Source organism: Tyto alba, unplaced genomic scaffold (genome assembly GCF_018691265.1).
Source record: "Tyto alba isolate M040663 unplaced genomic scaffold, T.alba_DEE_v4.0 Super-Scaffold_20000042, whole genome shotgun sequence".
Lineage (NCBI taxonomy): Eukaryota > Metazoa > Chordata > Aves > Strigiformes > Tytonidae > Tyto > Tyto alba.
The window spans coordinates 2,382,856-2,409,076 of record NW_024881293.1 but is presented as its reverse complement, the minus strand read 5'-3'; the positions used below and the strand labels follow the sequence as shown (position 1 = coordinate 2,409,076).

General features: G+C 48.7%; 4 protein-coding genes across 7 annotated transcripts; 3 read left to right on the top strand and 1 right to left on the bottom strand.

Annotated features, from left to right (window-relative positions):
* Positions 1–2,447: 2,447 nt before the first annotated feature.
* LOC116960074 (basic phospholipase A2 A-like) lies at positions 2,448–4,896 on the top strand. 3 transcript variants are annotated; one of them, XM_032986602.1, is made up of 5 exons: positions 2,448–2,551; positions 2,985–3,041; positions 3,231–3,366; positions 4,097–4,203; positions 4,357–4,896. In XM_032986602.1, exons 2-5 carry the CDS (start codon positions 3,002–3,004, stop codon positions 4,497–4,499), a joined length of 426 nt encoding a protein of 141 aa, XP_032842493.1. In that variant the 5' UTR covers positions 2,448–2,551; positions 2,985–3,001; the 3' UTR covers positions 4,500–4,896. The 3 variants fall into 3 exon arrangements, with proteins under 3 accessions (XP_032842493.1, XP_032842491.1, XP_032842492.1); XM_032986600.1 differs by lacking the exon at positions 4,097–4,203; XM_032986601.1 differs by lacking the exon at positions 4,097–4,203 and having other exon boundaries at positions 2,961–3,041.
* A 2,397-nt stretch (positions 4,897–7,293) lies between these two features.
* On the top strand, positions 7,294–8,799 carry LOC104367625 (group IIE secretory phospholipase A2). Its single transcript, XM_032986579.1, has 4 exons — positions 7,294–7,321; positions 7,526–7,673; positions 7,964–8,070; positions 8,657–8,799. The coding sequence occupies exons 1-4, from the start codon at positions 7,294–7,296 to the stop codon at positions 8,797–8,799; spliced, it is 426 nt and encodes a 141-aa protein (XP_032842470.1).
* A 1,200-nt stretch (positions 8,800–9,999) lies between these two features.
* OTUD3 (OTU deubiquitinase 3) lies at positions 10,000–21,093 on the bottom strand. 2 transcript variants are annotated; one of them, XR_006165496.1, is made up of 9 exons: positions 20,857–21,093; positions 19,982–20,130; positions 19,122–19,234; positions 15,946–16,068; positions 15,104–15,229; positions 14,391–14,487; positions 13,943–14,124; positions 13,165–13,600; positions 10,000–10,211 (listed from the first exon to the last, which is right to left on the bottom strand). XR_006165496.1 is itself a non-coding variant. In XM_042794496.1 (8 exons), the coding sequence occupies exons 1-8, from the start codon at positions 21,027–21,029 to the stop codon at positions 13,424–13,426; spliced, it is 1,140 nt and encodes a 379-aa protein (XP_042650430.1). In that variant the 5' UTR covers positions 21,030–21,093; the 3' UTR covers positions 12,935–13,423. The 2 variants fall into 2 exon arrangements, 1 of the variants encoding a protein (XP_042650430.1); XM_042794496.1 differs by lacking the exon at positions 10,000–10,211 and having other exon boundaries at positions 12,935–13,600.
* Positions 21,094–24,975: 3,882 nt separating this feature from the next.
* Positions 24,976–25,896, top strand: RNF186 (ring finger protein 186). Its single transcript, XM_009966630.2, has one exon. The coding sequence runs from the start codon at positions 24,976–24,978 to the stop codon at positions 25,894–25,896; it is 921 nt and encodes a 306-aa protein (XP_009964932.2).
* The last annotated feature ends 325 nt before the right edge of the window (positions 25,897–26,221 follow it).

Below are 26,221 nucleotides of genomic sequence, written 5' to 3'. Positions count from 1 at the left end.
GAGCACTTCACATCAAGAAACGGGGACAAATAACTGCCACTAAGTAAAACTCCCTGGGGTTTGATAATAAAATAATTCCGAGTCCTGATGGCAGTCAGGCTTCTCCCAACAACCCTTCCTGCGAGCTGAACTCACTCCCGGGGCTAAAACAAAACAGTGCATTAAGGGGCAGGCAAGATATGTCCAAAAGGTCTTTTTACAGGAATAATGGAGGTAGGAAAATGTGTGAGACTATCTGAGACCCTCCTGTGACGGATAAAAATGGTGACCAAAATTAAGGCTAAAGAATAGTTATCTGCAGAGGAAGGAAATGTTCAAAGCCTCGTCCATCCCAAGGCGGATGCTGAGTTAGGAGGGTGGTTAAGTTGGCGACTAAATAGTTTCTCCATGAGGGATGAGTTCTGCCCAGGGGTTGCAAAGAGGAGGCGGAAGAATCGTGCAGAGAGAAATAAAGGGAAGATGCATTCACTCGCCCCAAAACATCCATTTTGCTTCATTCTCCTCTCACGGTGGGTGAGCGTTTTGTCACCTGGTATCTGTGTAACACTGTGTTTCTGGGAACTGTGCATTTAGAGATGCTTTTAGTGTTGCCCATCTACTTTTCCCAAAAAACCAATAACTCACCCTGGACCAGCTTTGCAGCATGGCACAGGGACAGTTCCCAAACTGTCTGACCGCCCAAAAACCCCAAACCTGCTTCTTTCCTGGGTACCAGGATGCAAAAGCTGAAACAGGGCTAGCATTTCTGCCCCTGATACGGCACCGTGGTGCTGGAGATGGCAGAGAAAAAGGCACTCGGGCACCTCCAGCCAGGGCAGGGAGCGTTGCCTTCCTACTCGGGCTGGAAATGACACTGCTTTGCCAGCTCATCTCGCCCAGTTCCAGCCCCTGTGGACGGGGTATGGAGCTGGGGCGTTGGGGGGATTTCTTACATTCCTGTAAAGGGGAAAGACAGCGCCTTCTCCTTTGCAGAAAAGCCCGGTCAGCAAGATGCGGGCGAAACGAGCATCCGATGGCGGGAAGCAAACCCTATATAAAGCAAGGCTGGCCAGCTGCAGAGCCCTGCAAGCAAGTGGTGGCTTTCCTGAGGTGAGCAGGGGTGGAAGGAGGCTTTTCCTTCCTTTCTTACTTTAACCAAAAGCCGCGGTACAAGTGGGGAGTGAGGTCTGTGCCGGGAAAGCAGGAGCAAAGGAGATGCTAGCTGAGATGCCAGCCCAGAGGCAGAGCATCAGGCTGCAGCCCTCAAGGGCTGATAGTTCCTCTACATTTCTTCCTTTCCCTTCATTTTGCTTTTTCCCACCCATTCATCACCCGCTGGAGCGATGGTGATGGGCTCACCCTCGCCCCCCTCATCTCCCCTAATCCCCAGAAGTGAGGAGCATCACTGCCCCCGGACAAGGGGGGAAGCAAAATAGAAAGTGGTTGATATAATGGGGAAATGGTTTGGTTTTCTCTTCCAGGGCTGTTGAAAAGATGAACTTTCTCTTCACCTTCGCTGTGCTGTTTGCTTGGGGTAAGCGTCCTCGCTTGCACCGGTCCCACAGCTCTCCATGCAGTTACGCCCGTGGAAATTAGGACCAGATTGGTGATTTCTGAATCTTTCCTCACGACCTCCCCTCCCTCTGAAACGTGCAACACTTTGTTTCTTCTCCATTGCATCCACTCATTTTTAAGACGTTACCAGCCTAGTACCTGTTTGGGGGCTGGAGGGATGGGGATGCTGCTGGGGAGCCGGGTGTAAGTGTGAGTCCCACCGATTTCCCCCCCCCCAGGCTTGTCCCCAGCTCGCAGGAGCCTCTGGGATCTGCACAAGATGCTCACGAAGGCGACGGGGAGGAGCACCTTGCTGCATAACTCCTTCTACGGCTGCTACTGCGGCCCGGGCAGCCAAAGGCAGCCCAAGGATGCCACGGACAGGTAAGTGCCCGTTTAAAAACCTCCCTGCCCCAACAAATCCTTGCACGGTTTCAAAAGCCGGGGGGTAGCAGGTAAAAAAAAAAAAAAAACAACCCCCCCCAAAGCTTTGAGCTCCCGCGCAAGATGCTGCCAGCTGCACGATACCAGCTACAACAACCTCCTGATGCAGGGCTGGCGCCGCGTCGGGGCCTGCAGCAAACGTTCCCGCTTCTACCCCAAGCACCGGCGCCGGCAGCAGGGATGGGGGGCTGGAGGACACGTGTGGGCTCTGCACCCCCATCGCCCTACACCCCTGCCTGCCCCGACCCCCTTAGCGCTGCTGTAAATTTAATCAACGTGAAAATAAACGACGTGCTTAAACCACCCCGGTCCTCTGTGAGGTGCTGCTGGGCAGAGGGAGAAATCCCCGTAAAATAACTCAACATCATCCTCCCCAAACTTTGCAAAAACTCAGCCTCGGTCCCTGCGTCACTCCGGGCTGCAGCCCGCGGGGAGAGGGGGGGTTTGGCTGGCGAGGGAAGGGGCGTAGCGTAAAGCGGTTTTGGGACAGACGAGTCGTTTCAGCATTTCCAGTGCGGAGCCCGCGGGGCGGCCACGGAGGGCAGCGAGGAAGAGGAGCCGGAGCGATCCCCTGGTGAGCAACTCCCACCCTCGCCCCGCTGCTGCGGAAACAAAAATACAGGGGGGGGTGTTGGGAGGAGGCAGCAGGCGTGCTGCTTTCTGCTGGTTTCCATGCCTGTAGATAGAGTGTAATTGCTTTCAGGTAAAAACTCAGCTGGGAAGTTGTAGCCCCGCGGGGAATAGCTGCACTGGTGCTGCAAGTTGATGCGCTGGGTGCCACAAGCGGTGGGGTGGGAGGGGGGAGATGCTCGGGTGGTGGGACAGCTTCAGAAAGCGCTTGCTTCCCGCCAAGAGGCAGCAACGCAGATCCAGGGGAGCATGGCTGCCTTCCTCCCTCCAAATTCCAGGGTGATTTGACCTGGTTTCGGAGGGACAAGGTTTGCAGGGCAGTGCCTGTTGACTGGCCACCCTGCCTGCCTCAGTCTGTTCTCTGTTTCTCCTCCCAGGCCCGGGTGAGAGGAAGATGAAGGTTCTGCTGACGCTGGCGGTGCTGTTCGCCTGCAGTAAGTGCCGCCGTTCCCCGACCCACGGGTGGGAGCCAGGCCGCAGCCCCGCGCCAACGCAGGGAGCGTCCCCAAAACCCTGAGCACTCCCTGCGGAGACTCCCAGCAAAGCCCTCCTCTCCCCTCTGGTTCCCTCGGCTTCGTTTCTGCATCTGACTCGCACAAAATTCATTTTTCCGGTCACTCCAGGTGTGTTCACAGCTCATGGGAAGCTCCCGCGCGCGTTCACACCGGGACTCGAGGGCAGCACCGTAGGAAATCTGACCGCCCACGGGTGCCACTCGGGATGGGGCAGCAGCGGCACCTCGAAGGGTTCAATGGACCGGTACAGGCAGAGCTGCCCGGGAGGGCTAACACTGGCCCTGGGAAGGCTAACACTGGCCCTGGGAGGGCTAACACAGGCCCTGGGAAGGCTAACACAGGCCCTGGGAAGGCTAACACTGGCCCTGGGAAGGCTAACACTGGCCCTGGGAGGGCTAACACTGGCCCTGGGAGGGCTAACACTGGCCCTGGGAGGGCTAACACTGGCCCTGGGAAGGCTAACACTGGCCCTGGGAGGGCTAACACTGGCCCTGGGAGGGCTAACACTGGCCCTGGGAGGGCTAACACTGGCTCTGGGATAATCCCGGGGCTTGTGAGCGACCCCAACAGCATCCTCTGAAGCTCTGCAAAATGCGGATGGGCAGCAGCAGAAAGGGAGCAGGTTTTAGGGAAGGGGGGAAAGCGCGGCCAGTGTTCACCCCTAATTCCAGCCCTGTAGGCAGTCCGGTCCTGCCAGTGCCAACCGGCTGAAATCAAAGGGCTGGCACCAGAGGACAGGGACGGTCCCAGTCCCAAAGCTGGGGTGCACAGGGGCGCGGGACGCACGGGGGGAGCAGAGAAGAGGCTTGGCATGAGAAAGGGCAGGAAAGAGCAGCTCCCGAGCGATGTAGAGCGGGAGGAGGATGCAAATGCTGGTGGCTCTTCCCACGCCGCGTGCAGAGCCTGTGTGGGGTGGGTTTGAAGCAGCCGGGTGCCACGTTTCGGATGAGGCCAGGCTCTCCTCCTCCCTGCAGGTGCTGCCTGCTCCGTGCCTGCTGCTACGCCAAGCTGGCGGCACGGCGCTGCCGCGTGGGACCCATCCAGCCCCTCTCAGCACCCCGGGCAGGAATCCCCACCTGCAGTGAGTCCTCGCAGCCACGGTTTGGCGTGCCTCTTTGCCAGACCATCTCCCTCCTTTGTGGTGCCCTTTTTTTTTTTTTGGGGGGGGGGAACACCCCAGGAATCTCCCCCAAAAGATCTCAGGGTGGTTTTTTTTTTTCTCTGGTCCCTGCAGGCTCGGGGACCTGGTGCCAGAGAGGTGCCTGCAGATGCGAGCGGGCAGCCCAGCTCTGCCGGTTGCGGGGCCGGAGGCTGCTCCGGCTGCGGGGGCTGCTCCGGCGTCGTGGCAAATGCCGGGGACGAGCCGGGCGATGTTGAAGCCAAAGGGCTCCTTGCAAAACCACCTCCGGGCTGATAAGCAAAGGGATGGCGCGGCCCGGGGAGGGGTTCCCAACCCGGGTGGGTCTCCCCCCCTTGGGGCTTTTTGGCTTCGCTGCGAGGACAACCACCCTCTCCGTGAAGCTGCGTCATTATACACTGGATCCGAGGAGGGGAAGCGGCGCAGATGCAATTTTTCAGCGCAGAAAAACAAGGGAGGGGTGGACACCTGCACCTCATCGCTGCAAAGGGAGAGATGGAAACGAGCGCGAGCCTCTCCGCTGACACTCATTTCCCCTTGGCTCGAGCTCCCCGTGCAGGCTGTCAGCTCCCTCTGCTTTTTGCTTCACTGCAAATTCTCTCCTGTTGCTCCAAAATAAAACCAGAGAGCGCAAAACATCGGCCCTCAGTGTGACGTGACTCAGCTGAGCCCAGCGACCACCCCTTGCAGGCAGCGGGCAGAGGCTAACCTCTTAGCTAGGTTCCCCGTTGAAATGCCCAGAAAAAAAAATGACACCCGAGAGGTGATGCATCTCCCACCGACATGCATCTGCACCCCTGAACCAGCCCCCCAGCCTTCAGGCTCTGACAATTTGCAGTTGCTGCGAGATGGAGAAATCCTGGCTGGTGCGGAGGGCTGCGGGCAGGCACGGTGCTGGGGGAGGGCCGGGTGCTGGCAACCTTTGCTGCGACGGGGTGGCCGGGAGCTTGCCTCACGCCCAGCGTGGAGCAAAACATATTTCTCACCAGAAAAGAATGTTTTGGCCCAATTCTGCAACAACCCCGAGCACGTCCCCTAGGAAAAGGCAGCTCAGGCAGTGGCTGCTTCCCCTCTAACCACCGCCGCATCCCCACGGGGCAGGTTTTCTGCTCTGCAGACCAATTCAGCAGGGTTGGCCCCCCCAGGAGGTCTCAGCAATGAAATATAGACACAGAAACAGCAACGAAATGCTATTTCCCTGAGGGCTGATGTCCTAGACACCAGCAGCTGTAATTCCTACCCTGGCTTGCCCCAAAGCTGAAGTCAACAGCACCAGGAAACATCCCTTAAATCAGCAACGTTTCCCTCTGGTTATAACCCAGGCATCAAGCCCTGCCACCCTCTTCCTCCAGCAGCATTTAGCCCTGGGGCAGACAAGGAAGGAGTGGGCAGCCCTCCACCCACCAGCTGCTGTTTGCAAGGCATAAATCAAGAATCAAATCCTCACCGAGATGGGAGAGGGGCAATCATGCAGACAGATTGCAGACCGGGATGAGCTGAAGCACACTCTCCCTGTTTAAATTCTGGATGAATTTTAACTCTCTCTATGTATTTTTCTGCTTGGACACCTGGCTGTACCAATCCGCTCATACGGAGCTCCAAGCGCTGACACGTTGGCTCAGACACTGCACCCCCCCAGTACATAGCAATAAACTGGGCTGCAAAAGTTGTATTTTGCATACTGCAAATGGGAAACAAAATCCACATCCTTTCAGGAGGCGTTCGGCCCCGGGGAACATCTTATTTCACGTTTGGAGAAGGGCTACTGCATGTGTTGGGGTGGAGGGTCTTCCACCTGGAAGCTCAACCAGTTTGATGCACAAAAATATACCTTTTTCCCCAGTGATAAAAACTGGCTGAAGATTCTGAAAATCTTGAATTATGGCAAGCTATTTGGCTAATTAACTTGCCACCACCCCAGGGGTCTAACTTAGATTGGCCCCGAGAGCTGACAAGGCAAATAGCATCTGCCAGGAGGGGGAAGAGATTTTGCTGAGGCCCTGACCTGAGTTCCCTTTTCTCACCATCTCTCCGATTTCCGTTCAAGTCACAGCCTTGTTCTCTGCCTCAGTTTCCCCATCAGCAACGAGGGGGATTTCCTCCCCGTGGCTCGGTGCCTGCCCGTGCCGGGGTTCCCTGCAAAGCGGCGCAGAGCACTGTGCACCTGCAATCTGCCAGAAGAAAACTACTAAAATGATAGTTCGGCATCACCTACTTAATCAGAGATGCTTTCCAAGCAAACAACATACCCATACTCTTTTTTTTTACCCTTCCATTATACACTGCTTGTCGTTTATTTTTTCCTTATTCTGCTTCTTGCCTTATTCTGCTTCTACATCAGCTGAACCAGACACCTCGTGCAATGCCCCGTGAGCGTTGCCTGCAGCGCCCAGCGCACACGGGGAGAGCAATGGAGCATCCCCAGGTGCAAGAAGCATCTGGGCAAGGACAAGCTCCGGGTAACAAGCAAACCCAGCGTACGGAGCCTTTGCTCAGCCCTACCCTCAGCCACAGCCCGTTCTGGAGGCCCACGGGCCCTCCCTCTGCTCACGGTGCTGCATCTCGCCCACCTCGGTAACTCAGAAACGGAGGACGCTTTGCACTGGCTGCATTTTCTCCCTGCCTAAGTCATGATGGAAACAGTGGGAGACAAAATGGTGTCTTCTCACCAAGACATCAGAAAGCTAACAGTCATCCAGGAAAAGAAGTGGTACCCGTTCTCCCTCCAGTTTTCCCATTTTGTTCAGGGAGGCATTGGGATGCTGAGACACCCAGACACTTGACCCCAGCCTGCCCCACTCATCCCAGTCCACCGAAACCTCCCCTGCAAAGAGCTCCCTCAGCGGAGGGCATCTGGCAACGCTGAGAGGCTTGCACAGCTGGCAGGACCGATATGCTGAGGATTGTCAATATTTGCTCACTTTGGGTTCTCCGAAGGAGGAGCCATGCCAAGCGGGCACACGGGGGGCCCATAAAAGGTACGCCGGGCAGCACCTCGGGCTCGTGCAAACCCTGGAGCTGCCACCGCCAGCCATGAAGCTCTTCTTGCTGCTCCTCTGCCGTGAGTAACCCAACAGCAGCTCTCACCCCGCCGGGCAAGGCGGTGGGGGAAAACCTGGCGCTTGCAATTTCTATCCATAAACAATAAAATTGGGGAGGGTGAAAATGCTTATTTTTTTTTGCTACAGAGCGGTGGGACGCGGGTGTGTGTGTGTGTGTGTGTGTGTGTGCTTTTCCCTGATGCTCCTAACCCCCCCGGCTCCAGTCGCAGGGCTGACCCTCACCAACTGCAACCTGGTTCAGTTCGGTTCGATGATTAGGCACAAGACCGGGAAGTCGCCGCTGTCCTACAACGGTTACGGCTGCTACTGCGGCATAGGAGGATCCAAACAGCCGGTGGATGAGACCGACTTGTAAGTTGGGGCCCGGTGAAGGCAGAGCGGGTGCTCCTGTCCCTCCTCACCTTCCCCTCCCTGGCTACAGCGAGGGGACTGCTCGCTCCTGCTCCTGGCAGCTGAGGTAGCAACGCAAAAATTGTTGCTTGTCCTTCAGACCTTTTTAAAAGTTGCTTAGCGGCCGACGGGAACGGTGCGCATCGGCTTTTCCTCTGCACTCGCAGCGGGAGGCAGAAAGGCAGCAGGATTTCAGCACCGTCCCCACTGCTCCCCGTCCTGCCCTGACCACGGCTCTCGTCCCCCCCCAGGTGCTGCCATGCCCACGACTGCTGCTACAAGAAGCTGTCTACTTCTCGCTGCCTTCCCAAACTGGTCACGTACAAATACCACACCTTCGGAGACCAGCTAATCTGCGGTAAGAGACGACGTGGGGTCAAAGCCCCAAGCATTAAGGCACAACCATCCTCGCTCCAAGGGGAACCTCTCTTCCAAGATGTCCTTGAGATCATCCTGGCTTGGAAACCACCTCCTGGGAAGGGGGGTGGCAATGAGGGGAAAGTGCCAGGAATAGGGCAAATACTTATTTGCTAGGACTAGGGTGAAGTTTAGAGCTTGGAGGAGAGACCTTGCCCTTCTGTAGAGGCCGAATACTGAAGGTTTGAGGCGACCCTCCCAGCCTGGATGGGGCCCTGACCTCGATTTCCCCAGAGCAAACATTGCTGTTTCAGGGTGAGTGGACCAAAGCAAAGCACTTCCCTGCGATCAAAGCAAATATCCATACATATATAGGTATATAATTTACATTAAATGGCCCCTCCAGGGCCACGCATAGCTCCTAGCCAGGTAGCTCCATGCACCAGAGGCAAGAGGAGTTACCCGAGACGCCCCAAACTCAGTGGTGGCGGGGGGCTGCATGCAACGTCAGGGAATGATCCAAAAGACATCCCCCCAACTCTCACACCCTTCACCTGACTTCATCCCTCCCCCAAATTTTATTCCAGAAGCTGGGAATTCGTGCCAAAGGCAGACCTGCGAGTGCGACAAGCAGGCAGCGGAGTGCTTCCAAAGGGCAGCCGTGACCTACAGCAGCATTTACAAGAATTATTTCAGGAGAAAGTGCAAGGGCCAGACTCCTTCCTGCTAGACACGCCAGGCTCAAAACCTGGCAGAAATGGGCTGGACTGTGGCGTTTTCACCTTCCCTGGGGCCAGGCAGCACCAAAAAGGCGCCAGCACCTTTCCCCAGAGCCAATGCCCAGGGAAAGCCTGCTCCCTCCCTGATTAAACAAATCATAAAAATGAGGGAATCCCTGCAAATAAATTTCCAAAAGCAACTTGTAAAGTGTGTTCAGAGTCATGGCCTTGTTTTGGGAACTGATGGTGGTAGGGGTAGGAAATAGGGTAGAGCCTCACACTTCACTTTCTGAAGTAAATTTTCATGCATGCATGGAGTTTCGTATCTTTTTCCTTCAACCCCAAACCAGGCTCCACACCCAGCTCCCCTCAGGGAGCTTGGCTGCAACACAGTCCCATCCCGCTCCTAACGACTAGTTAAGCAATTAATACTCACTAAAGCCACAGGGGAGCATGGTGGTGCTGGTCTCAGGGGCTTGGGGTGGCTTTTTCTTGCACCCCACCTCGCAGGGCAGGTCTCCTCAGGCTGCAGCTCCCTCTCCCAGGGAGAACAAGGCCGCCTTGTCCCTCACTACAGCTGCCCAGGATCTGCAATTAGCACTAACGAGCCCGAGCCAGCTGCCCCTCACCTTGACCTCGATGGAGGCACCTGTTTTTAATGCTGTCTCCAGAGATGTGTTTTGCACACCTTCAGTGTGTGGGGGGTGTCTCCTAAAATAAAGGAGCTTTAAGGGTATTTTGAGTTTCACTTCAGCGCTGAGGGCTCCTGCCCTCACCACGAGCAACATCCCTACCCCTTCCTCACATTTTCTACAGTAAACACGGTACCTTTTTAGCTCCAAAACACTCATTTCTCCTTTCACTCATTCTCTGGAGCCACTCAAGAGCTTTGGGATGAGAGGAGCGAGCTGGGACAGAGCTGAGGAAGCCAATGCTGCCCTCTAAGGTTTTGTGCCTGCACACAGGCTCTGCACAGCTCAACACGAGCATAAACCATCTCCCATTTTATACGAAACTGGAGTATGGATCATTCTTCCTGCACAATTTCCCTCCTTTTCTGCAGCTTCTGAAAGTTGTGAAAGCCGGCAGGTGAACGTGCACCCCAGCAGCCAGATCACAACCCCAGGAAGGGTTCAGACTTGTTAAATTAATCTCGAAGTTTTGCTTTGTAACCCACAGTGTGCCCCACACACACAACTCCACTCACACAGTTCAGCTGGCACATCTTTGCAATTTTTATTGCACTCAGCATCCAAAAACCAGAGGTTTGCTTTGGTAACAGAAGTGGGTGCTCTGCTGAGAGTCCGGAGAGGGAAAGAAGAAAACTCTCCTGTAGTTTCAACAGACTCCAACAAAACAGGAATCCGAGAGCACTGCAGATGTGGATACCACAGATGACGTGACTTCTGCTGCTGTTCAGGCACTGCAGATGAGGCAAAAAGGCAAAAAATAAACCAAAAAGCAGCCCTCCACAAAGGAACGAGGTACACCAGAAACTGAGGAGCACAGTCAGAAAAGCCCTCCTATACATTTTAAGACCAAGACATGCTCACGGACAGCAGACAAAACCTGGTTAAACACTTAAAACTTCCAGTTCAACTGAACTCCTTACCTGCAGGAGCAAGATTTGGTAAAAATAATTTGGGGAAAGATGATGGTGGAAGATAAAGATGCAGGGAGAGCAGCTTCCTATGCTGTCCTGCCGCGTACTCACCTTGAAGAGGCTGACGGTGACCCTGCCAGCCCAGCAGCAGTCACAGCACACCCCTGAGCTCTGCCCACTTGTGACCCTCCGAGACATGAGCTAGCAGCTAGTAACAAACAGTAATCCTCCTCAAATACCAAGGGAATGTGCAGTACTTGCTGTCCTATGACCGCACAGTTAGCTCCACCAAGGAGTAAACATGAGCTATGAATCATGACGTTTCTCTTGGTTTTTGCCTCCCTTCCTCCTGCAAGCAGAGCCATGACTTGTTTACAAAACAAATTTTCTGCAGAAAAGCGAGTAGCCCGAGGAACGCTGCATAAGGATTCTCTAGAAAAAAATCCACACTGTAAGGGCAGGCAGGCAGAAATTTCAACAGCTAAAAGAAAAAAATCTACAACAGACAAAATGAAAGTTTGAACGTCTTTGGATACAAAATGTGGAGATAAAAAGCTATGCTGGCAAAAATAAAAGAGAATTTGACTGGTCTAACAAGACTTACGAGCCCAGCACACTGAGTTTGTTTTAATCATACTACACCTGGAAATGAAAACATTTTGAACCATGTTTTTGGCTACGGGTATCAGAGGCCATGAGCTAAAGGTCAGCCTCTCTCTCTTTGCTACTGAAGATGTGTCGCTGCTGCCGGCCTGCCCGTTTAGCCTGGATGTGGGCGAGGTTAGGTTTTGTGGGTCCCTTCACATCTACAGAAGCTTCCTGTCTGCTGGCCACAGGACAACTCCCTTCACAGCTCTCCAGGCTCAAAGCAACAATAATCCTCTCAACAGTTTTGGCTCAGGAAGACAAAAAAGCAATTCATTAAGATCAAATATCTTATTTGTAGTGTACAACTTCAAATTCTTACTGTCTTTTCAAACTTGCAGAACCTACCCACCTTTCAAATCAAAATATGGCTGGGCAAGACAGAGGTGACATATTTACCCAAACCACCTCGCTATGCCTGCTGTCTTCAACTCATCACACCGGTGAAGTGACTTGCACTTTCTCCCCATTAAATTATGACTTGCCATTCTTTTCACTACTGTAAAAGTGACTGTTCTGAGGAAAAAGAATTCCAGGAAGCAGCATTGCTAACAGGCTAAGGTTGACATAAAATAGATTTTACCGAAGACATTTTTCTCTTTAAGAATAGTACTGTGAATTCAAGGTTCGTCCATGCTCTCTCTACCTCTGAAACAGTACTCAGTCTCCCCTCTACAGCGGTTGCTCACACCTACCACTGGCACTCAGAGCAGCACTGAACGTGCTGCTTCACTTGCCAGACACTATGTCCCACCATAAAGCCTAAGAGCTGCTTTGTATTACTTTTTATTTCCACCAAGCTCATTACAGGAACCAAAGGAACTTCTTCACCAACATTAAAGCCTGTTCTCCTACACCACCAGTACTTAAAGTAGGGCTCCTTTCTTTTTATTCTTCAAATGCTCTTGATAAACAGTAGCAGAGCATATTGAGAAGCACTATCTCAGATCTTGGCAGTTCAGTCAAAAAAGGCAATATTCCCGTGCCGATTTAGAAACTTCAAAGAACACACGGAATTTTTTCAAAGCAACATTCCTTACTTTCAAAAAATCTATTTTGTCTCTGCCCCGGCTGATGAGGTGTCTCCTGCTATCTATTGTGTGTGTAAGTGCACATGTGCTTTCTTCAAGCTTCGCGCTTGATCCAAGTCCAAAAAGCTGAGTGAAGCTGAAACACCGCAAGCCATAAATCAAGGGCCAAGTCCCACAGTCCTTACACTTCAGTCCAAATTCACAATCCTATAGTGGAAAAGCATCACAGATTCAAGCTGTACATTCTACGGTACTCGGTGACCTTACCGAAGAGGAATTTAAGATGAAAAAATCCTACCCTGGAGAAAGGTCGATTTATGAAGAGAGAAGCAGGCAGGGCTCCCAGTGATCACTGCTACTTAGAAGCTTGTGCCCAGGACTCTTGATCCTTTGGCTATACTAATTTCATTTGGAGACTAACAACTATCACGTTCCTGGCTTGGACTAAAGCTCTGGAGGAGCCCAAAGGCTCCAGAGTATGGCAAAGGTGATGAGGTTCCAGATGTCCAAGTAACAACACTCAACAGAAACCTCATGCCTGCTCATGCTGCATTTTATAATGTCACTAGACTTCACCAGATCGGACAAATTGGCTCTGTGGCATCATGAGTCCACTCCTATTACTTTCTCTTTTTTTCTTTTCTCTGAAGGTCTCAACAGCTAGCAAACAAGCTGATCTCAAAATTAAGCAAGAAGCAAGCATGGATGCAGGAATTCCATTCTCCCTTCGTGTATTAATCACTTCTGAGACAGCTCAGTGCAACAACACAAGCAGTTCTAGTTAGATTAAAACTTATCACTGCATTCTTGCATGGGAAGAAAAAGAGGAATCTCATGTTTGATACAGTGTTGGCTGACACACTTCACTTTGGAAAGGATTCTGGGATTCTGTTCCCTTACTTTATTTAAATTTAAATAGAAAAAAAAGCTCCACGTTCCTGAGTTGAGAACTATTAAGCTTTCCCCGACAGCAAGGTAAAATAAGGCTCCTCCAAGCATAACCAAGTAAAAAGTTGCTATGAAAATAAAAATAATATAAGCACATCAAGAGATCTCAAATCAAATCTGACACTGCTGTGTGAAGAAAAGGTTCTCACCTTCATCTAACTCCAAAATTATAAAAACAAGTCTTTACTTTTTGTTAAGTTCAAACAACTCTTCTCACACACAAGTTGACGCAGAATTACTGAATAACCATTTGCTCTGCAACTGAAGAAACGGGAAATTCACGTGTGCTTAGAGATCTCTGCAGAAACGGATTTTAAGATAACAATAGGTGCTTCGAAGTCTGCTTGAGGGGAGTTCTGTCTTCAGTTTTATTTGCTTTTCTCACCAGAGCACTCCGAACACATTCAGTCATATGTTTAGAGCTGCCATGGTCTTCACCAAGGTGACGTGGTTGGTTGAGTCTGTCTCTCCCCTGCTGCTATCTGCACAGTTACTCTTGTTGGCCAAGACCTTTTGTCGGTGCCTCTCTTCCTGTCGCTTCTTCTTCTCTAGCCGCTGCTGTTCCTTCTTCTGTTTTTTAGATACCTGAAAGGAGGATAAAACCACAAAGTTGAAAACATACGTTTTCTGCTCAGTCGGAGAGAATATAAAACAGTGGAAAGGAGACAAGCAGATTTCAAAGCAGTTGCCAAGGACTGTTTATTCCAAATTACTTATCTGGACTTTATTTTGTGTCATTTTTGTAAGAGTGCCACATGTCGCTATTAAATGTTTGTCTGAGAAGTCACAGCTGTAGCAGCAACAAAATCCAGCATGCAGAAGCTCTTTTTATTTCAAAGGATAAGATAATTGCTGATTAAGCAATCCTAACCATTCCTCTAATTGTTAAAGGGCATGCAAATCACTGCCAAACCATCCTTTACATACCTTTGGGTTTCTGCTAGCTCGATTCTCTTCATCAGATCCAGCCTGTTCTTTGTTGTTTCTTATTTCACCTTGATGCAAGCTTCGATTTCCAAAGATTCTTGAATCACTTCCGTTTTCTTCCCGCAGAGTTCTGCTACACAATTTCTCATCTTTGCTCCGGGGATCATGCTGCTCCTCAGTACCTACCAACAAAAGAAGTTTTTCTCAGACACACCCTACCCAGAAGCTGTCTCACTGTCAGCCAGTTCCTTCTTCCAGAATTTCCAGAACAGGGTTTCTTTGGAAGCTGGTTTAAATCTGCCTTCATTAACAACCTTCCTGAGCACAGAAAGGCTGAAGTGGCAGCACAGCCAACAGCAACTATCCCTGTTGAACTGCTGTTCACAGTGAACATTCATGTCAGACAGTGTCCTTCTGAAACACCAGGTGACAAACTCCATGTACTTACTGATTCTTTCCACTTCATTCACTTGAAAGATGGCAAATAGTGCAGATTCTGTATTGCAGTCTTCCACTTCCAGAATCTGGCTTACTAAATCAATGTCCTGTCCGTAAAAGGAGAAAGATAAAGCTGAAGAGAGTTCAAATCACTGACATACATTAATTTAACAACCAACTGCAGCACTGAGAGGAGGTGGTTGTCTGCTTTTATGACCTTTCAGTTAGCCTGTATTCCATTTCTGAAAGAGGTGAGGGAGAAAATCTTAAAATCCTGAAGATATCAGGAAAAAGGAATATTCAGTTTCAGCATAACCATTTCACTCTCGGCCCTTTCTGTTCTATGCATTTGCACTGGGCAAGCAGCCGTCTGCAGTAACCACACAGGCTATCCAGGGCCAACAGCCAAGATTCACAGATTGCCTAATCATTTGGGGTGCTTAACTACAGACATCCTCAAAGGATTTTAAATCTTACAGAATTTGTTTGAAAGTGAGTTTTCTGAAAGACTGCAAGACAAACCTTCCAAAATTATAAGGTATCCACACAGAGTATGCATTTCATCTGCTTTTAAGAGTTAAGTCTAGGATGAAATGCATCTTGATTTATGGCTGTGGTACTGAAATTGTCCAAGATGAGTATTTTTTAGAATTTTTCCCAAGGCCACTTTCATGTATCAAGAAGGTTTGAACATTAAGCACAAAAAGGCCACTCAACACTTACTGAACATCCAGTTGCATTACACACTTTTTGTACAGCATCTTCCATTTCAGCTTCAATCTCATCTTCAGAGTCACCCTTCTGTGGCTGCACTTCCTTCTCCTTATTGGAATCATTTTTGAAAAGCATCTGCAAGAAAAGCAAAGCCCAGCAGATCACACAAGCATGCAGCCATTTCATCACATAGAGTAAAAAAACCTGACATCGTCATAAATTTAATTATGGCGGCACACTTTTCTCAGAAATATCCTGTGTCAAAGCATGTTGGAAACTGTGTTACTTTCATCATCACTGACATCGTTTCCTACGACTCATACACAAACTCTCAAATGCTACGAGATCATGCACAGCCATAAACAATCACTAGCTTTTGAAGTGAGGTATTAATTTTTTTACAATGCCACACATTACACAGTTGTGTGCAGAGAACTTCAAGGACAGCACAGCTCACTCCCTAACACAAAAAAAGTGAGAGATGAAGAAGACTATTGTATCCAGCTGTTGCATTTCCATCTTTTTCCTCCCTTCACTTTGCTTTTGCATTCAAGGTGCACCAGCATGCGATTTAGATGGGGTTGCTTTGAGACCTCTACAGCCCAGATCACAGCATCAGATTCAGGATTGATTTCCAGCCCAGTAATTTAAACACTTTACAGCCTGTCTCAAGAGAGCAGGCAGCACTAGTTACAATGACCTTAGGGGCTCTTCTGGGCCCTTCCCAGCATGACACAGGGACCAAACTTTTTTCTCCGTCTCAGTGCAGATGAGAAAGGAAATAAACTGGTAACATTCACCAGTTTCATTTATCACCCACAGCTGACCCAGGTCATCCTGCCATAACCAACCTCCATCTGAAGATATGCTGGAGTTTCAGAATCGTCATTGATTCTCCTCACACTGTCGTAGTGCTCTCCGTAACGATACGCAATATGAAGTTCCCTCACGTTGTTTTTGTCTGTGCCCCGAATCTAATTGAAACAAATAAACTGCAAATGAGGATTTGGAATCAAATTCAGCATCTTATTTTTCAAAGTATTAGTTTTTTGAAGCAATGATAAACATCATGATCAGAAGCAAAGTACACAGCTACTGAAGCATCTTTAAACAGGAAGCATCGACCTAATAATCCAGATGTGCCTACAGTAACAATGGAGCTTCTATCTCAAGGATAATGTTTGAAAACCAGATACTAGTGGGTCAGTTACATCATAACAAACAAAACACAGTACGAAAATATTTCAGTGGAAAGCTCAAAACTATTTTCTAAACTTTCCACAGGAGCTATTAGTTTTCTGATCATCTTCCCAGACACAACTTCAGTGACAGCTCCCGTTCAGGGTACAATGTCTTCTTCGCCTCTAACATGAGGAAAAGAGTCCATTCAAGTTATGACCACAGTGAAAACAGTCACCCAGAGTAAGTTTTGTTCTGCGGTTGGGACAAGATGCTATTTTAGCAGTTAGCATATGAAGTGGCTACGTTTTGTTTTTAGAAGACAGACAAATAGAAATAAAGCCAAACTATGAAAACATATTAACTCCATGCAGGAGCACTGTTAACAGCCAAGCGTTCCTTTGCTTTGTCAGCACCAAGTACAGCAGTTTCCGTAGAAAATTCTTGTCCTGAGTATTATTTGTACTGATGCAAGAATAATTTCTACCCCAATCATCAACACCTCAAATTATCAGCTAAAAGCTACACAGCATTCCAACTCTTGCAAAGAATGCAGAAAATTACACTCGTTTGCAGATCTCCTTTGCTTACCTGTCAAGCCAGAGTTCAAAGATCTGACAGCTTTCCAGGAGAAGATGTTAGTAAGTAAACAACAAGAAATGCCTGCTCAAGGGCTCCAGAATTTCCCAATCCTTTTACGTCTTTGAATCAGCTTATCCCAACTTACAGAATATACACCAAGTCACCTTTCAACCCCATCTGCGGTTTGTGTTGCACTAACAACTTCAGATTTCACAACAGATGTTCTCCATTCATCTATTTTACACTTGTTCACCTTTAAGTTCCAACACAACACTTGGTCATACTTAACTCCTGCTTTTTATCCTATTAAGTTATTCAACATGTTGCAACCCAGTAAGATTTATTTTCAACATTTCTCCTCTGCCAGAGACTAAATAGGTATCTAATAAATCCCAAAGCTCTTAAAAGATTATTCTGAAAATTAGTCAATTTAGCTCTCAGTAGTGAAGCCTCTTTTTGAGTGCTCTTTCCACAGTATACTGGAACTGTAAGTAAAAACCAGCTGCAGATAAAAAAAAAAAAGGGCAAACACTGAAAAAGGTAAGCAGTTATCCAAAAAGCCAATAATATAACCTAAACATCTGAGCTAACTTGAAGCTCTACATTTACAGTCACTATCAAAAATGTAAGGGGTGTTAAAAGCCCTAAAAAGTCCATGCAGATGCCCACCTCCAAGGAGCTTTTGATAAGGCAAGAGCTTGAGAAACAGCTGGAGGTCCTTAACACTTCTGCTCACATTTTTTCAGCTTAGTTGCCATGCATACAAATGGTTCTCTTAAAATTAAAGGATAACTCACCAACTGCTTTAGAGTCATGACCAAAGGAGATATTCATACCACCTGCTTTAAGCATCTTGCTGATCTAATCTTTCTAAAATTTTGCTGGAGCTCCAAAGCAGGGAGAGGGAGGAAAAAAAAGTATAAAAAAATTAAGAAAAAATGGTATCCTGGGTTAGTTGAATTTAGTAACTTGCTAACATTATCACCATGTTGTGATGCCCTACATACTTTGATGTTCTGACATATCCTCTGTGCAGGTAGGAGGCTCCTTTTATCACAACTATTAACAGTTCTCTTTACTTAGGCCATTCTCAGGAGCCTAAGACAACCCTTTACTAACAAGACTATACTCAAGCAAAACAGAACCTCATCACAAACTCTGTATTTACAACCCTGGCAAGGTCAATGAATGGGGAAAGAGAGCTCGGATATAGAAAATATCAAGAAGAGTTAAGTATACTGAGGTGAGTATCCGGTTCAAAACAGTAACGAAACATGGACAGCACCCCCACGAACTCTCCTGCAGGGTCACCACCTCCGCACGCTCTCGCAGGTCAAGCAGGTGAGCATTTTGGTTAGCTGTCTCACTGCCCTTGGCTGCCACAGAAATAAGAATTTAAACTTGTTTGGGTTCAGGAATCCACCTGACACTGTTTTAAATGTAATTAAGACACCACTGACAGCAGCTTTCATCTGATCTTTTATCTTTATTGCCCTATTTAATCTATGTATTTCACTGGTTCTATCTGTACATTGGGGCAAGAAACTATCCTGACTTGAATACAGGTTCTCACTTGCTCAGTGAACAGGCAGAGATTGAGCGTGGACCCATTCCAGTGTGGACTTGCCACAGAAAAACAACAAAAAAAAGAGAGTAGGAGAGACATGATGGATTACTTGTTCCAGTGCACCACTGTCAGAGGAAACCATAAATACAGTCCCTTCCAGAAGCTGATTAAACACTGCCTTCAGGTTTTAAAACTTCTTCCCTCTTCTGCCCAGTCCAGGACCTCATTTCTCCAACTATCCAAAACCTTCTCATTTCAAGTCCCATGCAGAACTGATGGAGCTTCATTCCAACACACTGCTGCATCTGTCCTGCTATACCTTCTCTTCCACGTTCCTGAACCTTATTGTACAGGTTTCCTTAAGCCTGGCTCAAATTCCTATCAGAAAAGTCACCCCATATGTAGCCTGATCTTCAGGAGACAGAAGCAGACCAATCAAGTTATGAGCTTAAACCCAAACTAAAACACGAACACGCTGCTCTGCCTCCACATCCTGATCTTTCATGCACTTCATTCCCTCTCTTCCTAGCTGCAATATGGGATGTTTTCCCCCAAGGAAGAAAAAGCAAGCACAGCTCTACACCATGCCCAGCTAACTATGGCTACTGACTGCTCTCTTTTAATAGATCAGGAAGTTTCAAAAACATTTGCATTCATCAGCTAAAAATTAGGCCAAAATATAGAAGTTTTGTTTCTCACCTGCCACAGCGGAGCATTAAGTTGATGAATAACCACGTTCATTTGATTGTTCCTTGCAAAAGCCACAATAGCATCGTTGCCAGCAAAGGTACCAGGCTTCGCCAGATTGGTAACTAAAGGAAAAAACATTCAGAAGAGTTGGAAACTTGGTTTCTGACACTTCCAAAAGCATTGGAGGGATAATGAGTAAATTTCAACATGAGCCCAAAAAATTCTGGAAAGGAAATACCAACTGTGAAACAGTGACTGATGAGGCAAGAATCTGGCAGCAACAGAAGTTAATATGTCTTAAACGGCCACAGAAGCCTCTAAAAAAATGCAGTACACCCTTAGATTACGCAAGGCCATAGGCTTTGTGTTAGCTCAGAAGGAAGAGTGCCATGTGCAAAATGACCAAACTGCTTTCATGCATCACCTGCATGGTACTTGGCACATCCTCAAAGCTGCTAGAACAAAGGCTGTATCAGTCTCTGCTCTGGATCTTCTTCTGGGTTACTGCTACAAAACATCAAGCATCAAGGAGAAAATGAAGCCCAAAGAATCAGCCACTCAACACCCACCACTATTCACAGAGAGCGAGACAATTTTTGTAAGCTCCTTTTGAAAACTCCAAATTTTAACTCCTTGCCTTTTTTGTGCCTCTCTTTCCTTCTCCAAGTTTCTCCTAAACAATTTTCCAGACATATACTAGAAGTTTAATAGCTTATCTTTCTACAGAGAGAAATATAAACTCACTGTTTCTAAAAACTAGACAGGAGCCCTAACACAGTTCTGGGGTGAAGAACTGGAAAGGTGCTCAAATGGGATATAATCACATTTGCACAATAACCCCTCCCATCAGTGTCATATGGAGACCATACCGTGTTTCTCAAAGGGCACATCATCCTCCACAAAAGGCTCGAAATCCTCACGCTGCTTTACCATGTAATCCACCGTTTCCTGGCGATGTCTGAGGTGGTTTCGTGAGTGCCCTTCAAGCTGGTCTCCCAAGGCCCGAAACAAACAATTGCTACCGAGAGAGAAACCACCAGTCAGTGTATCTGAAAGGCTGCTAACAGATAAACCACTAAATGAATGATCCTGGTGTAGCAGCAGAAAGAATATGGTGTTAAAGGGAAAGAAAAAGAGCTGCACTCTTTCTGCCCAAGACATTCAACAGACATGAATGTGAAGTAGCACCTATTCTCTGTGCTTTGGATGGCTGCTGCTGTTAGAAAAAATGCTGGTAAGAACATAAGGTTTTCAGTGAACATGTCATCAGCTCCAGCAGAGTAAGAAGTCAAGGGTGGTAAGAGTGCTGGGCCAAACTGTCTTAAACTGACACCAAGACAAATGACACAAAGCAGCAAAGGTCAACCCAATGATATACCAAGCGATTTCTCAGCAGTCACGTCTAATCCCCCTTTCACCCAGTACTTACGGACCTTCCTACACTCTGCTCAGCAGGCCAGGGGAGCCCTCAGCCCCCCTCAACCCCCCCAGGGCTCAGGCCTGGGACAGCAGGGCCCTCCGGCCAGCAGGTGACAGGCCAAAGGAGCCCTCAGCCCCCGGGGACACAGGCCCCGCGCAACCAGAGAGCAGAGCCCCTCGATCTCTGAGGGGTACAGGGGGGAAGCCCTCACCCCTGCGGAGCATCGGGCCCACTCAACCCCCCAGGGGAAAGCCCTCAGCAGGCCTGGGGGGGGGGGGGGGGAAGCGGGGGGGGAGGGGGGACACGACCCGTCGCGGCGCTCACCCATCGCCCGGCACCTCCCGCAGCTTGAGGCCGAGGGCCCGGAGCTGCCCGGCTAGGCCCCCCGCGCCCGCGCCAGGGCCCGGAGCCGGCCCGGCGGGAGGAGGCTGCTGGGGCCGCCGAACCTTCCTGGCTCCAGCAGCAGCCCGGGCCTTGGCCGCCTGTTTGCGGGACATCCCCGCCGGGCGCCCACCGCGCCTGCGCCACCATCGAGAGCGGCGCAGGAGCGGCCAGAGCGCCGCCGCTCTACCCGCTCCCCCTCCCCTCCCCGGGGCGGATTCCTCCAGGAGGAAGAGGAGGAGGAGGGAGAGGGAGGTGCCGGGAGGGAAACTGAGGCTGCAGAGCGCTCTGAGATGAAAGGCAGTGGGAACTGCGAAGGGAAGAAAGGTGCAGCCAAGCAGCTGGGGAGGGTGCAAAGAGCAGCCCCATAAATCACGACTATTAGACCCAAATGCTTCGCCTGAGGCTGCCAGATCCCCCCTCCTCATTAACCCCGGCTGCTAATTGCCTTCCTCCGGCCAGGAGCCTGTCCTCAGCGGCAGGGCCGCAGCCCCCGTGCCCCCCTCCCTGCTGCCCCAGAACACCTTCCACTCGCTGCCGTGACCTCCCACGCGTGGGTGCTGCGCCCGGTTATAAACCATCGCGGGTCACCCCAGCCGCTGCCTGGTCGACACCGAATCGAACCGAAAAGGAGAGGAAGAGGGGAGAAGATCGACCACCCACGAGGTGGCACCACGAGAACGTCGCTGGCAGCAGCGACCGGCACCAATTAATTAAATGTCACCCGTGTAACAGGCCGAAGCTTCTCCCCCGTCCCCCAGCAGCCCCGAACGGCTGAGCCGGGCAGCAGAAAGCGGCACCGCAAGACGACGGTGACTCTTCCAGAGTCCGGCTCTCGGGAGGGATTTCCTGCTCTCCCAGTCTTCCCACAGCAACCAGTTAAAGAGGTCACCCACTGTGAACAGCCTCCTCCGCTGCCCCCATTTATTCTGTCCCTTTACTGGGTTTTTCCTCGCGCTGCTCTGCTCAGAGGGTACTGCGATAGGATCTGCCCAATGCTGTCAGAACTGCTGTGCATCGGTCAAATTTATGTCTAATTTATAGCTCAGAAGGTGCATCCAAACAGCTTTGTGATGAACACTAAGAAAACACTGCAAATTTGGGAACAGACACCGAGATAACGAGAGAATCAACTCCCTTGGCATGAATATTACAGCGTCACAGAATGTTACAGTGTCACAGAAGCACATCACAGACTAATAAGGCGAGACAAAAATCGCCAGGTAGGATTCTGCTGTGAGGCGTTTCAGGTCCCATTTATCAAGTCAAATAAACATTTGTTAGTACCTGCAATGAGGCTGCATCTGAGCACGATCTGCTGTAGCTTTATCACTGCAAGAGCAACCTCCTTTTCGACCTCAGTGTAAAAAATTCCTTGCTGCAGCAGACAATGCATTGTAAAAATGAAGGCAACTGCCCGCTGACAGCAGCCTCTGCTTTGCTCGTACGTACACTGGGTAACAGTGGATACAGTAAGAGGCTTCACATCAAGACAATTTTTAAGTCACTTTTTTTTTTTAAGTTCCTCTTGTCTGGAGTCACAACAATCTGAAACGCAGCTTGAGCACAGGAAGAAGCTCGTGGGACTATCAACAGTATCTTCTCGGATGTTTTGAATATTACTGTGCTCAAAGCCCAGCGGCAAGTGAGGATTTTACTCTGAAATGACACAACCACTCCTTTATATCCATTTCCTGTCATAAACAAGTCCATCAGGAGCATTCTATAGAAACACATTTTCTTATGCAAACATACTAAAAGCAGGAAAACAGGATTAGTATATAAACTGATTGCAAATGATTAATGAAACAGTAATTAGCTAAGTAGCATTAAAGAGCTAATGGCAATTCAGTGAAGTACAACCTGAATGCAAGACAGTGAACTCATGACACAAAGGACAAAACTGAGTGAAAATCAGGGCAAGTCCCTTGACATTTGGCAGAAAATTTCATCAATGGAGAACAATAATGCACAGACATTTTTAACCCAATGCAACTGATGAAACCTGAGCAGAGAGACTGCACTGCCTGAACCACACTGCTGAAACAAGCGCAGGAATTGCCTGGCTGCAGCCTCCTGAGCCCCCACACGAGATCACGCTTCCTCCCGTGGGGTCCCTGATCCACGTGGCAGTAAACCACAGCCAGTGGAAGCACCAGGACCTCTCCAAAGCATGACACACTCCATTTCCACTTCCCTCCAGCAAATTCTCCTCCCTGCTGACGTGCATCTGTAGCAAAACCACCATGCCTCTCCACCAGCTCTGAGTTTCCAGCATGTGCAGTGGGAAGGCAGGGAAAAGTCACTGCCACCCGTTGCCAGAAGACAGAGCAAACAGACATGGAGGCATGGATTCATCCCACCTGGTTTTTAACTGAATTATTTAAGTTAGGAGTGCAGTTGCCCCTGTTGGTGTCTGTTCCAGCTTCCCAACATCTGCAAGCCACTTTCATACTGTTCTAATGATGAAGAATCTGTAGATTTTAACACATTTCCATTTCAGACACGGGAACTGACAAACTAAATTTGAAATTTCTAAGGCATTGTAAAAATGGCAGGTCTGCCTTCTGTTTTCCCAGATCTTTTATTTTTAACAGTGTTAACTTACTAATTAAAGAGGTAGGTGAAATGCAGTAGAAAATTCTCATATTTTCAAACATAAATGAGCCTTGAGGTTCACCAACCCACTTCTAGGCATTCTTGCACTTCAACTATGAGTCATACTTCTGCAACTGAAAGATGTTCAGGCTCCTACAATTTGGGGTCACCCAAAACTCCACCAAACACTGCTACATGCCCCATCAGCAGAAATACAGCAGGAACACCCAGACGCTTTTGTGAAGTTTGCTTACAACAAACCTTCTACTATTTCTCAGCAAAGAAGAACAAGCACTTCTCAGCTCATCCCCCCCATCAGCAAGTTCATGAGATTAGAGTCTTCCTGAACTCCTTGCCCTCCTAAATTGCAGTTATTTCTTTCCGCTGCTCCTCTGCTGGAGGGAGGGGCTGGTACATGGTAGCACAGACAGCTTGAACATTCGGGTGCACTTGAGGCTACCAACTTGGCACTGTGAGTCTTCTACCAGTAATGCTGACCTAGTCCAGCTTTCTGGGATTAGTAACCCTTCCTTCCTTCCACAGGATTTGTACTGAGAAACCATCTGTGTTTTATCCCTCAAATAAAAAGGTAGAAGGAAATTAAAGACAAAGGGTTTTTGTTCAGGCTTTTTAAAAATTTTTTCAGACGAGATGAATATTCACAAACCACCTAATGGAAGGGCATTCCTGAGTGCATGAGGTTGGCCTGTGAGTGCCAAGAAAAAGAAGATGGTCCTACCATGACTAACCTTGCTTTCCATTTCCAGATCTCTCTCACGGACTCTGGGAGACCCTGGGTGACCCCACCGCATGCTTCTGTTCGCACCTGAAGCTCTCTGGTGACTGAAACCAACGGGGGTGCTCCTACAGTAAAGGAGTTGATAATAATCAGACATTCAACACTCAACATTAATCATCTCAATCTCATTCTTTACTTTGTGCTATAGGGTAACAGCTCTAGGGTAGTGAGTATTGCTAAAGCAAGAACAGACTTCCTACGCAGAGCATTCAAAATTGGTGATACTTATACCCTCCCTAATCAAAGCAAGGCATTCAGTACACCAATGTTAATATTAGATTCATCCAAATCTGTCACTGTCCAGCACAGTGGTGTTTAGAGACCAATGAAATTGCTTTCACCAAATAAAGTACTAATTTAGTAATAATGGTAGTGTCTGGCTATCACAGTGAACAAAACTGCAGCCTGCTAATGCCATGGGGTCTGCTTCCGGACGGGAATTGCTCAGTGAGATTATCAACTGTTGTAAAATGTCTTGGCCACAAAGTTAATAATTAACTCAGGTCCCCATCTCATAAAAGCATCGTATTGTAAGAGCACAACACACTTAAAGCTGTCACTAATCAATCATGCATACAACAGGAATAAAGCTGCACATAAAAGGAGCCAGAAACTCAGAAAATCCTTCAGCTAAGGGAAGACGAACTGCACCAAGGTTTATCTCCATGGAGAAATCCACTGACAGGCTAAACGATGAGAATGGATCGACAGCTCCTGGCGTATCACAGGCTGGGAAGGACAGTCCTGCGCCCACTGCAGAAGGTACTGCAGAAATGAGCAGAGCAGGACCCCTAACAGAAAACACTGCAGACGTGAAGAGGCTGGGATTCTCTGAAGAATGTATTAAAGAAATGGAAAGACCTTCAGTCACAGAGCGAGACAGTCCTGATGCCTTTAAACCAGAGATTTCTGAAAGAGACTATCCAAACTCAAAGCCTGTTGTTACGCCAACAAACTCAAGCTCTCCCGAAGTATGCACTTCTGAAATGAAGCACCAGTATTCAACCATAACATCTGTTGACATGGATTGCCTAGTCTGCTTCAACAAGTACAACATCTACAGAATACCAAAGGTCCTGGACTGCCAGCATGCCTTCTGCGCGGTCTGTCTCAAGCTCATCCTCAGGAAAGAAGAGAGTACCTGGATAATCACCTGCCCCCTGTGCAGAAAAGCTACTTTTGTGTCAGGAGGGCTCATCCGCACGCTTCAAAATAAAGAAGACATCATGGAGCATTTGGAAAACCTCGATTCAAATCCTGAGGTACATGTCTCTGCCACGGGGCTGGAGAGCAATAGCTGGACTCAGACCAGCCAAGACACTTTATACAGAGATGAAAATGTTCCAGCAGACAACAGACTGGCTCTCCAGAGACTTGTGCTGCTCCTGCTGCTTGTGGTGATTCTCACCATCCTCATCCTCCCCTTTATATACTCTGGGCTGATTAAATGGGTAATTTGTCTCATGCTTACTTTGGGGTTGGTCATGTCAATGGTGCTTTGCTGCACTCCTAAATTGTACTGGAGGTGTAATAGGGACTCGCTGCCCTCTTGCCGCAAGGAGAGCCACATCGCTGCTATTGCCTGAAACAATTAACGTGTTGCCTGGAGATAATGGACTGGTCCTGCCTGCAGAGCTGCACGTTAGGCATGTAGTCAGTTGCTGGACTTTGAAAACAATCATTTGTGTAATAAATTCAATAGGTGGCTGAGTTGGCTCAATGACAATGCACAGTATTGTTAAATTTCACTAGTGGAAACATAGTCTAATATTTATATGTTGATATTTACATGATAAAAACTGTAGGTTTTGCACACAATTTTTATCCCAGACTAATAATTTTGTTGTTTACCTTTTGTCATTTTGTTTTTGTTTGTGTCATCTCCTGACGAGCACTGCAGAACATTATCTG

Coding starts and splice junctions, on each gene's coding strand:
- OTUD3 (XM_042794496.1), bottom strand. CDS start 21,029: ATGTCCCGCAAACAGGCGGCCAAGGCCCGGGCTGCTGCTGGAGCCAGG. Junction 15,230..15,945: donor CAGCATATCTTCAGATGGAG/GTTGGTTATGGC, acceptor CTTTTCTTGCAG/ATGCTTTTCAAAAATGATTC. Junction 14,125..14,390: donor GAATGAAGTGGAAAGAATCA/GTAAGTACATGG, acceptor TTTTGTTGGTAG/GTACTGAGGAGCAGCATGAT.
- RNF186 (XM_009966630.2), top strand. CDS start 24,976: ATGGAGAAATCCACTGACAGGCTAAACGATGAGAATGGATCGACAGCT.
- LOC104367625 (XM_032986579.1), top strand. CDS start 7,294: ATGAAGCTCTTCTTGCTGCTCCTCTGCC. Junction 7,322..7,525: donor CTTCTTGCTGCTCCTCTGCC/GTGAGTAACCCA, acceptor CCCCGGCTCCAG/TCGCAGGGCTGACCCTCACC. Junction 8,071..8,656: donor CGGAGACCAGCTAATCTGCG/GTAAGAGACGAC, acceptor ATTTTATTCCAG/AAGCTGGGAATTCGTGCCAA.
- LOC116960074 (XM_032986600.1), top strand. CDS start 3,002: ATGAAGGTTCTGCTGACGCTGGCGGTGCTGTTCGCCTGCA. Junction 3,042..3,230: donor GGCGGTGCTGTTCGCCTGCA/GTAAGTGCCGCC, acceptor CGGTCACTCCAG/GTGTGTTCACAGCTCATGGG. Junction 3,367..4,356: donor TCGAAGGGTTCAATGGACCG/GTACAGGCAGAG, acceptor TGGTCCCTGCAG/GCTCGGGGACCTGGTGCCAG.